The sequence below is a fragment of the Acinonyx jubatus genome, chromosome F2, assembly GCF_027475565.1.
Source record: "Acinonyx jubatus isolate Ajub_Pintada_27869175 chromosome F2, VMU_Ajub_asm_v1.0, whole genome shotgun sequence".
NCBI lineage: Eukaryota > Metazoa > Chordata > Mammalia > Carnivora > Felidae > Acinonyx > Acinonyx jubatus.
Genome location: NC_069394.1, coordinates 59,538,741 through 59,552,481, shown reverse-complemented (window position 1 = coordinate 59,552,481; position 13,741 = coordinate 59,538,741). Strand labels below are relative to the sequence as shown.

Genomic DNA, 13,741 nt, shown 5'->3' with positions numbered 1-13,741 from the left:
GTGATGTGCACTGCGTGGTTCCACTGGCTGGGTCGTCTGTCAGGTGGGAGGCAATGCTGGCTGTGGGGGGCCGGAAAGGGCCTCTCACCTCTGGGGCTCTCTGATACTCATGTCTGGACTGCTTACACAGACAAGGCCACACAGGTAAAGGGCACCAGCACACATACAGGAAGACAAGGGTTATCGGGGAGGTGACAGATGGAGCTGTGTAATGTGTTGAGTATGGTTTGCAGGTGAAAGTTGAGTTCTCCGTGTGAAAGGTAAAACTTGGACCTGAGCTTCACCACTGGTTATGCGAAAGTATCTATGCTCAACGTCTCCATTTAGAAGACCGAATCATTAAAACCATCCTATCAAAGGCATCAAGCGACGGATCCATCTGAGGGAGGTGTCCGGGGGGTGTCTGCAGTAAACAGTACTGTGTGGAACATGTTTAGCAGTTGACCCTCCGGGGAAAAGATCCTAACTGGTATTCTCTCTGGCTCCCTGCTTACTGCTCGCAGGCAAGGCAGCAAAGTGGCTAAAAATCCACAATTTGCAGCCCAGCAAAACTGGGCTCTATGACTGGCTCCACCTCAACTAGGCATATGACCTTGGGCAAGTAAAAATCTCAACTATTAGATGATACGGCATCTTGTGCTGTTGACATTCACTTTCATCTAAAGACATCACATTCCTAACTCAGTCTTCACAGTCACCACAACAGGTAGGTTTGCTCCTCATCCCTGGTTAACGGTGAGGATACGGAGACACAGAGGAAGTAATTTCTGTGAGGCCAACATGACTTGCTTTTGGTAGATTTGGAATTTGGATCCAGATGGCCTGGCTCTGGAGCCAAATTCTTATAATTTTTTAAAAATTTTTGTTAATGTTTATTTTTCAGAGAGAGACAGAGCATAAGCAGGTAAGAAGCAGAGAGAGTGGGAGACACAGAATCCGAAGCAGGCACCAGGCTCTGAGCTGTCAGCACAGAGCCCGACGTGGGACTCAAACCCACAAACCACGAGATCATGACCTGAGCCAAAGTCGGACGCTTAACTGACTGAGCCATCCAGGTGCCCCTAAGTCCATCCTTGGGACTCTTATCTTCTCTGTCATTATTCTCTCCCTAGACGATTTCATTGAGGCTTATGACAAATCCTTTATAAATATTCGTGGCCCCCAATACCTATCTTCAGCCTAGCCTTCTGCCCTAGGGTTCACACATACAATTGCCTGGTGGATTTCTCCCCTTAGGTGCATGAAAGGCATTTAAAATCAGCCCAGACTCAAACTTGTGATTACCATTCTCCAAACCACTCCTCTCCCAGAACACGGAACCCTCATTCAAACAGCAGCTCTGACAAAAGACCCTGGGAATCAACCTTGCTCACCTCCCACACAAAACTCGATAACGAGTTCCTCTTTAAAATGCATCTAGAATCCAACCGTGTCTCACCTCCTGCTCTCCTGCCATCCCAGCCCAGGTCACTGTCATCTCTCAGCAAGACTCATGCCATAGCTTCCTAACTGTATCTCCCTGACCTAAAGTCATTCTTTCAAATAAATCCAGAGTGGTAGGTGTGAAATGTAGATGAGAACAGGTCAAGATCCTGCTCAAAACCCTCCAGGAGCTCCTGGTCACTCTTAGAACAAAACCCCAACTTCTGACTTGAGCTAAAGCCCTAGCAGACACTAACCCAGCTATATCTTCCCTACCGAGCTCCCCCTTAGCCACGGAGCCCCAGCCACACCAGCCTCTCTCCTCTTTGTAGAACACCCTGAGTTCATTCCTGTCTCAAGGGTTTCCATAAGCTTTTCCCTCGACTTGGGGCTCTTCTCCCAGATGTTCACATGGCTCTCTTCCTCACTCCATCTGGTCCTCTACTCAGTCATCACCCCCTTGTGATCTCTCGACCTAAAGGAGCTACACACACACATGCCACCCTCCCGCCCCGCCCAGCCTGGGATTCTCTCATCTCCTCACTCTGCCTCATGTGTAGTGCTTATTGCTCCTGAAGTTTTATTATATATTTAACGAATTCCTTGCTTATTTTCTATGTTCCCCATTAGAACATAAGCCCCATGAGGGCAAAGATTGTCTCTTTTGTTCATTGCTAAATACTCAGGATCTAGAAGCGTATATGGATAATAAATACTTACTAGTTTAATGACTTGAAAGAATGAATGATTAAAAACGATGGTCATGTTCAAGAATATCTAGTCACCTTATATATTTTTATTAATTCTTATTAATTCTTACTAATATATTTTAACTAATTCAGTTTTATTAATTCTCAGAAATTCCCTAAGGAAATTAAGGGGTAGATCATTTTCCCCATTTATTGAAACCTAGAAGCAACCATTAATTTGATGTTTAAAGACTGATTATTCAGGTGGAATATTACGTGCTAAATGTTGGTCTTTCAAGTGAAGAAAGTGAAGTATAATGATAAGTCTCCAATGTGAGTGTTCTCATATGTTGTAAACTTATTGGATGCCAATTACATTATCACAACTGTGGAATAAATTTTATTGGAATTAATTTTAATATTTTTTTCTAGAAAGCCTTCATTTTTTTAAACTAAGAGAAAGGCAGAGTCACTATAAAGTTCAAGTACATTATATCTTCTTTTTCTGGTACCATGGAAAGAAAAGCACATCACCAATAATATCACACTTGGTTTGGTAATTTTTAAAGTCTATGGTTAAATAATCATCTCAAAGAAAGAACTAATATCTTGATTTCCTAAAAACATCTTAATTAAGACAATATAATCAAATAAAGAGATTTACTTTATGTTTAAATAATCATGATCATGAATGGCTCTCTTCCCCTATCTTCACTCTCAAATGAAACGAAATTTAGTACACGTTTGGGGATATGGTTTAGGTCTGCCGAACACTTAAGTAAAAAATTCTCTTAAGTTGTTTCAAGAAACTGCTGATACTCTAACAGACTCCACACATTCTAATATATCCAAACGCAGTCTTTTTCTTTTCTAATTGCTTGGCTGCAGACGAAGATGTAAGGTTATAAGTATAAGAATTTATGTGATGATCAGTGATGGAATCCTAATCCATCTTAAGCTGTGAGCATGACAACTGGCAGTTCCCAACATGTATTAAGAGACAGAATTTTTTTTCTTTTGCCTGAGGGTACATTCCCTTTCAAAAGCAAAATATTTTTGTTCATTTGCTTTCTAAAGATATCACATTAAACTCTACTCTTAATGGTTAATCTTTTAAGGAGGCAAGATAGATTGGAAAGAGAATCTGTGATAGATTTATAAATTGGGGGAAAGCGTAACACAAGGCATTCCAATATGCAATTTAAAATCAAAACCTTAACTTGGGCAAGGGACATTATATCAGCCAACAGCATTCTTTAGAAATGCCTGACATTCAGTTGGATAGAATTATATATTGAAATAGATTGTAGGCATATTGTGAATGTTTTTGTTCTAGCATCTGGTAGCATCAAAGCCCAGGAGGAAGAGTGGGTGACCATGCCAGAATTTAAAAGCTGCCTTTTGGATAAATATGTGGAAAGGATATAAATTAAGTTATCAAAAGGCTGGAAGAATTTGCTGAAAGGGGGGAGGGTGCTAAAAGCAATAAGCCATTTGGAATTTGATAGCGAGCAACTTTCATGCTTTGTATAGCTAGTTTTGTTAGCCAAGTAAGGATAACATGGTATTTCAAAAGAGAAAAATTAATGAATGAGGACAAGCATAAAAAGCAACAATGCAATTCCTGATCTGTAAATGTAAGTAGTATCTGAGAGGCAATGTGGGATGAGCCCCAAGGGAAATCAGGCACCTCCTCTATGAAGCCTTTCTATGTTTGGAAGAGAGTAGTGACTTGTGATTTCTGTGCTCTGTGTATTAGTCAAGATAACTGCTGCCCAAACACCCCCAGAATCTCAATGCTCATGAAAAGACCAATTGAATGTTCCTGGGCTGTGGATCCTGGTCAAACAAGGTACCAGATCCCTTCCATTTTGTGACTCTTCCCTCTTCGAGGCTAGCATTATGGTCCTCTCCATTCAGCAAGTGGAAGGGAAAATAAAACAGAAGATAGTATGTAGGAGAATTTTGTGAAAGAGGACAGAAAGCCCTCATACTCCATTGACCAGAACCCAGTGACATGACTATACCTAACTCCACGACCACACCCATCTCTAGGTTGGGTGCTAAGTCTGGCTGTGAGCTGAGGAGAAGAGGAAGCATGTGTGGTGAGTAATTAGGCTCTACCACAAGTATTGTCATGTCATTGCACTCATTTGCCGAGGCATCTACAGGTCTATCTTCTTAGGGTAAATTATAAGTCTCCAGAATAAAGCAGAATTGGGTCTTATTTGTTTTGGTAGCTGTAGCACCAAATCTGGCATGGAGTTAATGTTTAATTTATAGCAGGGGATGTGGGATGCCAGGCTCACAGAGTGAACCTGGAGATGTTAAGACTAGTTATCTACTAATATTGCCAAGAAATGCCTAGATTTTTATCCCTTCCTGAAGATGGCCTCCCTCTGTAGATATTTCTAGAGGACACAGGGACCACGTGCCAACAATGGGCGTGGGGCACCTACTTTGTTAATTCTCATTGTGTCTTCATGCAAGAAGCCTTCACAGGAGAAAGTCCTCATACCCTTCACCTCTCACAAGGCACTTCAGTGGGAGAGAGAGAGGTTGGGTTCCTGAAAGACAAAGGATGGGGTGGAGGGTTTTCACTGAACCCCAATCTCGAAAATAAAAAGGGAACCAAAATATTTCTCAAGGATAAACCAGACCTCCTCATCAACTGAGAAAGAAGTCAGAAGTTATAGGTGAATAAGCAGGACTATAGAACATTATAAAAATCTAGAACCTTATTCTTTCTGTCTCCATTTGGTTCCATGCAAAGCTCTTGCTACTCTTGTAGCCCCTGGGTGACTGCTAAAGGACTAGTATCTAGAATATACAAAGAACTTTCAGACTCAACAGTAAAAAACAAACAATCCAATTAAAAGATGGGCAAACAACTTGAAGAGAAGGTTCACCAAGGAGGATTTACAGATGGCAATTAAACATGTGAAAAGATGCTCCACATCACTAGCCATTAAGACCACAAGGTTATTACAAACTTATTAAAACTGCCAAAATAAACAGTAGCAAATACACCAAATGCTGGAGAGGATTCCGAGAAACTGGATCTCTCATACATTTTTGACGGGAACGTAAAATGTGTTGGCCACTCTGGAAAATAACCCAGTCATCACACTCTATATCACACACACTTTCATCTATCCCAGAGAAATGAAAATTTATGTCCACACCAAAACCTGTACACAAATGTTCATAGCAGTTTTGTCTGTGATAGTCCAACAACTGGAAACAACCCAATATCCCACAATAGATAAACTAAAAAGTAAACTGGTACATTCACACCATGGGGTACTACTCAATATTACCCACTAGACAATAAACAGGAACAACTACTGGTACACATAACTTGTATGGATCTTAAAGGCATCAGGCTGAGTGAAGGTCACTTACTATATGACTCTATTTATATAACACCTTCGAAATGACAAAAGTATAGAGATGGAGAAGTCATTAGTGGTTGCCAAGGGTTAGTGATAGGGTGGAAGGAGGAGCACCAGGGAGATCTCTGTAGAAATGGAGAAGTTTTCCATCTTGATTGGGGTGGTGGTTACATGTGGTAAACTGGCATAGACCTACCATCCACATATGGTACTGCTGTCATCATCTTGGCTTGGATATTGTGTTATAGGTAAATAAAACGGAACCACTGGAGTACAAAGTACACACAACCATTCTGTACTACTCTTGCAACTTTCTGTGAATCTATAATTGTTTGAAAATAAAAATTAAAAACACAACAAAATTAGAAATGTACTTCTTGAAAATTAGTATTTTAATTTTTTTGAGAGGGGGAGAATGAACAGGGGAGGGAAAGAGGGAGAGAAAGAATCTTAAGCAGGCTCCAGGCCCAGTGCAGAGCCTGATGAGGGGCTCAATCTCACGACCATGAGATCATGACCTGAGCTGAAATCAAGAGTCAGACACGTAACCAACTGAGCCACCCAGGTGCCCCGGTATTTTTAATTTTAAAATGAATACTTCTAGGGAAACTGGATGGCTCAGTTGGTTAAGTGTACAACTCCTGCTCAGGTCATGATCTCATAGTTCATGAGTTTGAGCCCCACATGGGCTCACTGCTATCAGCGCAGAGCCTGCTTTGGATCCTCTGTCCCCCATTCTTTCTGCACCTTCCCTGCTTGCGCTCTCTTTCTCAAAAATAAATAAAACATTAAAAAAGAGAGAGAGAGAGAGAGAGAGAACAGGAAGGCAGGCAGGTCACCAGGGCCTGGAAGCAGGGAGAATCTGTTTCAGGAGCTGTCCCTGGCAAGGGAGGTGGGCGTCCTCAAGGAACAGCTCTGCCACCCGCCTCTAATGTGGGGAAGCTGTACTTACTGGAAGTTAGCACCGTTTTCCTGTTTCCTTCTACTTCTGGGTGGCTAGATTATACTTCATCCCAGTGTAGAAATGAAGTGAGAGGGTATATCTCACCACCCTCTGGGGAACATGAACATAATTGGTCTCCCCTCTCAAGACATGCTGTTATATTCCCACAGACTTCAACATGGCACTTGGGGTATCTCGTGGTGGGATTTTCAGCCAATACCTTCCAACTTCTTTTTGTCAAAATAAATATTAAAAATTCAATTTCCTCTTTAATTTTTTTATGTTTATTTTTGAGAGAGAGAAAGAGAGCGAGAGCACGCACATGAATGGGGGAAGGGCAGAGAGAGAGGGAGACACAGAATCAGAGCAGCCTCCAGGCTCTGAGTTGTACACACAAAGCCCGAGGCGGGGCTCAAACTCACGGACCAGGTGACATGACCTGAGCCGAAGTCAGATACTTAACCAACTGAGCCACCCAGGTGCCCCTCCATTCCCTCTTAAAAATCCTTGGTAATCTCAGATAACTTTCCAGTTAATACTGAGATTTAAAGGAATATATTTAAGGAATTCATTTATGGTGTTAAAATCTACCCTTCAACAAAAACAACACTCATGCAATACTATGATCATCATAAAAATCAGTAAAAACTTCATTCTTCCATTATTACTGTAAGTAAATACCCAGTCTTATCATCCAGTCTCTCTAATATGAGCCTCTCCTGGCTCTTCATTCATCGTAGGTGGAACAGAGTTGTGCATGGCAATATGGCTCCCAGTCACTTCATGATAACGTGTCTCTCCAAGTTTTAGTTTCTGCTATTCCCCTTCTCCCCTTTATTTCAAGTTTTAGTACCTTCAACGTGTTTGTAGTTGCCCCATATGCATAATGTTCTTTCTTACCCCTTTCTTACCCCTGTGCCTTTCTCCTTCCGATGTCTCTGCTTGGAACCAAATGGTTCCCACCTGTATTGATCTAGATGACTTTTCTTTCAGATCCAGCTTAGACAGCTTTCCTCCAGGAAACTGGCTACAGCCTTCTACTTGGACCAAAATGTCTGTTCTCTGCAGACACCTAGCACTTTCTACATAATACTAAAATGACCTATTGGTCTATCTACTCTGGTAGGTTATGAGATCTTCAAACCATAGACCATGTCTTCTTCCTCAAGTTTTCACATGCAGTACCTAGCAGAGCAGGAGCTCAACATGTCTGTGCAGCTTCACTGAATTATTGCCAAAATGCACATGAGTTTGACTTGAGTTTGAGTAACTAAGGATTCCTCCGGACATGCTCCTTCTCTCTCCTCTCAATCTGTTTTTGTGTGAACATGAGCAGGGGCTGACTTTTGGCTGTGGGCAGTAGATCCAGAAATCTGGATTCCTTGATCGGATCTAGCTCTGTCCCTCTTGTATTTTTTTGGTAAAATAAGTAGTGTTCAAGGTAAGTGGTTTGCTTAAAATAATACAGGAGCATCTTCTCGGCATTATTGAAGAGTAAGGATCAGGAAGCCTAGTAGTCTGATTCCTTCTCAAAAGTCCTTGGGGTCTAGGGCTCCATCATCCTGAATCACCCACTTCCTTGGGGGATATAGTCACCTGACCCAGGGGTGGTAGGTTCTGGCAATGGGACCTAAGTGCCAGAGCTGCCTTGATCTGAACCTGTTGGAGCACTGGAGGCTAGGTGGGGTTCCCTGTGTTTACAAGAATGGGCTACATAAACATTTTTGCATCTCTTTATTTTTAAAAAGTTCTGTGTTTGGTAGAATTTGGCCTAATTAATTGCTACGGGGTGGCACAGTTAAACAAGAGAGGGCAAGTATAGCTTCTTCCGTCCCTTATTGTCAGAAGGGAGCAATACTAACCAAACGATCGGCTGGCTGACAGCAGTCCCTCCAAAAACCGTTGCCTTCCTCTTTCTCCCAGCACAGACCCATTCGCAACCCCATTCCAGTCTGACTTTACACTGGACTAGCTCCGGTGCAAAGTGACCGGACGGTCCCGCAGAGGACCCTGGGCAAAACTCTGAAAATGGCCTGCTTCGAACCTCATCCTAGCTAGCTCCATCCTCCCTCCTAGCTCCAGCATCAGTAAGTTTTAAACTAGAGAGAGTAAAGGTTGGCAAAATCATCCCAGTTTACAGGCACTCATGGATCAAGAATCATTTTGGGAAAAATCATATATACATATATGATTTATATATATATACATATATACACATATATACACGTGTATGTGTGTGTGTGTGTGTGTGTGTGTGTGTGTGTGTGTGTGTGTGTATTTAACCTTTTTTAAAAACCATTTGCTAAAAGAAGACCCGGGTCTTCTAAGGCTTGAGAAACACTGCCCTGGCCCTGCGCGCACAGTTCGCTCAGGAGCTTGCATCTCAGAGAGGTCATGAGACTCTTCTAAGGTCTGGAGCTGGTAAATGGCCTGCCCTGGCCCTGAACCCAGAATATCTGTAATGTGAGGACACTCTGGCTGGAAGATGCTACATGTACTTGTTTAGCCGATACATCCGGCGTGCGGGAGTGCCGCGCCAGGCTGTGGCCAAAGGTGAAGCAAAGACAGCCCTCCCCTGAGGTGCCCGGTGGGTGGGGAGCACAGAAAACGCGCTGCAGGCCATCGGGGCGCTCCGGGAGGGACCCACAGCCCGGTGGGGGCGGGAAAGTCTTCCTGGGCGCCGTGCAGCCCGAGCGTTTGCAGAGGAAGAGCAGGCGCGGGAGGAAGGCATCCAGGACAGGGCCCAGCATGACAGAGGCACCGGGGCGAGAAGCAGCGTGCCTCGCGTGTGCGGCCAACGAGGCGGCAGCAGTGTTCCCTGAGGGGCCGGTGGGGGGCGTGGGGGAGCGGGGTCTATCCTCCCAGGAAGCCTTAGGCTGGGCGGGCCCTGCGGGTTTGCTGAAACGAAACACTGCAGATCCGGTGGTTGGGTGGTTTAGGCAACGGACATTGATCTTCCCACAGTTCAGGAGGCTGGAAGTCCGAGACCAAGGAAGTCCGGGGCCTCGCTCCTTGGCTTGCTGCCGGCTGCTGCTTTCTTCGTGTCCTCACGTGGTCTTTTCTCTGAGTGCCTGCATCCCTGGTGTCCTCATTTCCTCTTCTTATAGGGACACCGGTCAGTTTGCCTACTCTAAGTTGCCTCTTTAAAGGCCAATTGTCTCTTTAAAGTCCCATTCTGGGGATAGGGCTTCAACGCTTGAATTTTAAGAGGGACACAACTGGGCCCATAAGGGCCTCTGTGTCATTGCCAACTTTAACCAGGGCAGTGACATGCTTAGATTTGTGTTTTCATATTTGTTTATTTTTTATTTTTTTTAATGTTTATTTATTTTTGAGAGGGAGAGACAGAGCACAATCAGGGGAGGGGCAGAGAGAGAGGGAGACACAGAATCCAAAGCAGGCTCTAGGCTCCTAGGTGTCAGCACGGAGCCTGACACGGGGTTTGAACTCACCAGCTACGAGATCATGACCTGAGCAGAAGTCAGCTGCTTAAGGGACTGAGCCACCCAGTGGCCCCTAGATTTGTGTTTTCAAAGGAGCCACCTGCTCGCAGCTGGATGGTGCAGAGGCAGGGAGACCAGCCAGGAGGCAATCAGAATGGCCTAAGCCTTTTCTCTTCCTAACTGAGTTGATGCTTCTTCACATCTTACACCCTTGCAGTTACGCTGCTTTCTCTGGGCAGAGGCCTTCTCTCTCATTGTGCCCAGGGGCCTAACTGACTCCAGTGTGGACAGGCCTTTCTCCGGAGTCCCCCCACTGCCCACTGTGTAAAGAAGTGCCCTGCCAGGTCCCTGCTCTGACCTGATCTGCTGGCACCTTCCACAAACACTGAAGGAAGCAACACCTTCCCTCTGGGGCTGCAGGGAAGCCAAACACCTTCCAAGTCGCTCAGCTTAGGACAAGGGCCAAGGGGTAGGCGAGGCTCCTGGAGGAAAGGGCCTGATTGAGAAACAGACCCCACAGTCCATGGATGCTGGTTAGATGGTGTCCTCACCAAACCAGGGGTTTTAAGTTGGGGTCCACGGTACAGACAGAACATTACATTTTTTGATGTGTATTAACATCCAACTGAAACTTAGCACTTCCTTAGGCAAAATATTAAAAATATTGGAAGTACATTAGAAGTACAGTTATTAGACCAATTGCTAGATCTCATTAGTCTATGTGCTAATAAACCCATTTATTACCACAGTACAAATTTATTCTTAGTTACTCTCAAACATTCTTCAATAGCATAGATATTCTTAAAATATTTTGATCATTGATGTCAATAGAATTTTTTGAAATCTTATGTATTTTTATTTGTTTAAAAATACTCTTTCTTTTGTTTCTTTATTTTTGAGAGAGTGCAAGCAGGGGAGGGGCAGAGACAGGGGGACAGAGGATCCGAAGCAGGCTCTGTGCTGACAGCAGCGAGCCCGATGTGGGGCTTGAACTCAGGAGCTGCGAGACCATCACCTGAGCTGGAAGTGGGACATTCAACAGACTGAACCACCCAGGTACCCCTAAAAATTTTCTTCTATGAAGAGGTCCGTAGGTTTCACCAGAGTGACCAAAGGGTCCATGGCTCAAATGAGAGATGAGATGAAGGGGAGTCCAAGAGAGGAAACTAAATACCCATTTTGCTCTCTGTTAAGAAGACATTTGGGCAGTTAAGACTTCAGGGAATTGAAGCTGCTCTTGAGCTAGAAAGTTTAGGGCCTCAAAATGTAACACAATCAAAGAGAGATATCTGTATTTCTCTGATGACAACTGTTCTTTGACTTTTAATATCTTTTTGACCCAAGCCCAAGTCTGAAAACGTAGACCGTTTGTATTATGCTGATCATCACATGGACCTCTGCCTTCAGTCTCGGACGTATATTTAAGACCCACCAGGGCACACTCACAGAAGAAGGTTATGGAGTCAGAGACTTTGCAAAAATCACACAAGTGTGTGTGCCATCTTTTCTCCAAGCTCGCCAGATGCTGCTATTGTTATGTATCAAGATACCACAGGGTGAGGTCGCCCCTGGGACTCTGTCACCACGCCTTGTGGGGATGGTGAGGCAAGAAGGTGATGGCATTTGCAGTTACCATCCACCCTCTCTCGCTACCCTAAAATGTTTGTGTATCACACATCCAAACGCCGGCACACGAGAATGTGGATGTGGAGACCAGGCACCGCAGGTGCTGTTCGCGAAAACACCAAAAAGCCCGGTTGTCCGTGTGTCGATCCCACACGCTGCTGGGCAAAGCTTGCAGTTGGCAGGTATCTTATCACATTTCTCTCCCAAAGTAACCGAATAAACGTGATCCTCGAACGGGACCCTCTCATTCCCAGCGGCTCTTTCATTACTTCGTGCTTTCGTCTTTTGAGATGTTGTCTTTGCTCGTCCCACTTGAACCTACAGCCGTCAGCCCCTTTAATAGGGGTGTCTATAAAGAGCTGCCCTGAAATATGCTTTTCCAGTGCACTTAATGTCTTTCCAATTAAATCCAGATGTGAAAAGCCGAAGGAGCAGTTCTCAGGACTGAACGAGATGACATAAATCTTGCAGCTGACAGAGATCCCGCTGAGCTCGGTTGGGGAAACTCACAGAGAACTTGTTTGGGCCCAGAGAGGCGGCTGGGCATAAAGACAGATGTGTGCGCTCTGATTCCAGAAAATATGCTGAGAGACAAAATGCTCTTCCAACACAGTGCCTACAAATAGGGCCGGAGGCATGAAGCAGGTTGGTTTCGCTCCCCCTCCCACACTCACAGCTAGATCAAAGGAGGTGATTGAAAAGGCTTTGCTAGAAAACAGACCAACTCAGCGATGCTTCCTGGTCTCCTTAATTGCTCTTCTCAGGGAGAGGAAGGTGGGCACTCCTGACAGACCTTTGCTGGAAGAGAACAAGGGCTGTTTGTGCAGCTGAGGGTTTGGCTTTTATTTTTTTAATTATCAGGTTTTGTACACTTTCCAGAAAGTTCCTTTTAAAAATAGTATATTCTTCCTTCTCTTCTCCAGATGCTAGGAAGTGCAGGTTCAACCCAAACCGTGTCTATTTCAAAGGGACACAAAAACCCAGGGCTGGAGTTCAAGGAGTTTGGTGGCATGCTGCCCAAGGACTGAAGGGCTTGGGTTTTCTCTTACCCTCCCAGTAATTTTGTTTTTAAAGCTTGGAAAACAAATTCCACTGACGGATCAGCTTCTGCAGGATGCACTTGGAGAAGGGCAGGCGGGCAGTGGAAGCCAAGGAGCTGGGTGTGGGGAATGACCCCAGACTGGAGCCAACATGGTCCCTCTGACAGACAGGTGCACAGTGGACAGATAGCTCCCTGATGCATCCAGAAGGCTCGCTTTCTAGAGTTTCAGGTTCACAGGCGAGCAGGGTGGTTTCATTCCCCCTCAAGAGTCTCCCCAGTTATCCACTGCTTGCTCTCTCACCCCTCTCTTGCCCCATCAGGACAGCAGCTCTGTGACAGAGGACAGAGAGGCTTGACACCTGCTGTGGGTGGCTCGCAGGGGCCTGGTCAGGGCCACTCTTGTGAGCCTCATCTGGGTCTGGCCAAACCAGTCCCGGGAGCAGCCTTGTCCCCTCTCAACTGAGACTTTTGGCTTTTTCTGGCCATGCATCCCACATCAAGCCCCGATTAGAGTGCATTTCATTGACAATTTTGTGACCCTGACCATTTCCCCCTGTAACCATATCTTTAAAATGGCTCCTTGTCTTCAGGTGGGTGAGAGCAGGGCTGTGTTCTTCCCTCTGTTTCCTGCTGCTAAAATGTCTCTGCCTGAAACAATGGCACTAAAGTATCAGAAAGTGAGTTCTGGATCACAGAACTGCACACATAACCTTGACCACTTTTATTTTCCATCTTGAGATAAAAGCCAAAACATGTTTTTTAAATTTATGTTTTACATCTTTAGTTGGGTATTACTTTACGGAGTGGATTCTGAGTATTGTAAAGATGTCTTCAAAGATAGACAGCTTCAGCTGGAAAGGAGTTAATGCAAATTACAGCATATCCCAGCGACATGCTAATTTATAGCACCGTAAAGGTACAGTTCAAAGCCCGAATGAGCCAGGAAGAAATTGGTGGATTGATGGTTTGCAGTAAGAAAGGTTTAGAAACAATAAAATGTAACCAGGGTTTTAGTTTGGAAATGAACTAAAAGGTCCATTTGTTCCAAGTTACTGAGTTTTTAATTTAGATCTGCTGTTAAAACCTAATGCGTTTTGTATTTGTGATTAGTAAATGACTGTAACTCAGTGTCTTTAAGGTGAAATTGCAAAAGAGCAGGAATAATTTTCAAAGATAAGACT

General features: G+C 44.5%; 1 protein-coding gene across 12 annotated transcripts in view; it reads right to left on the bottom strand.

Moving 5' to 3' along the window:
* STAU2 (staufen double-stranded RNA binding protein 2) overlaps positions 1-13,741 on the bottom strand; it is a 305,709-nt gene that overhangs the window by 15,575 nt on the left and 276,393 nt on the right. The window contains exon 12 of one of the 12 annotated variants that reach the window (XM_053208298.1): positions 4,637-4,678. The exons of the other annotated variants lie outside the window; for them this stretch is intronic. Within the exon in view, the coding sequence (XP_053064273.1) occupies positions 4,652-4,678 (27 nt within the window). The 3' untranslated portion in view covers positions 4,637-4,651. Of the gene's footprint in view, positions 1-4,636; positions 4,679-13,741 lie in introns of those variants that run through there. 12 annotated transcript variants of the gene reach the window in all.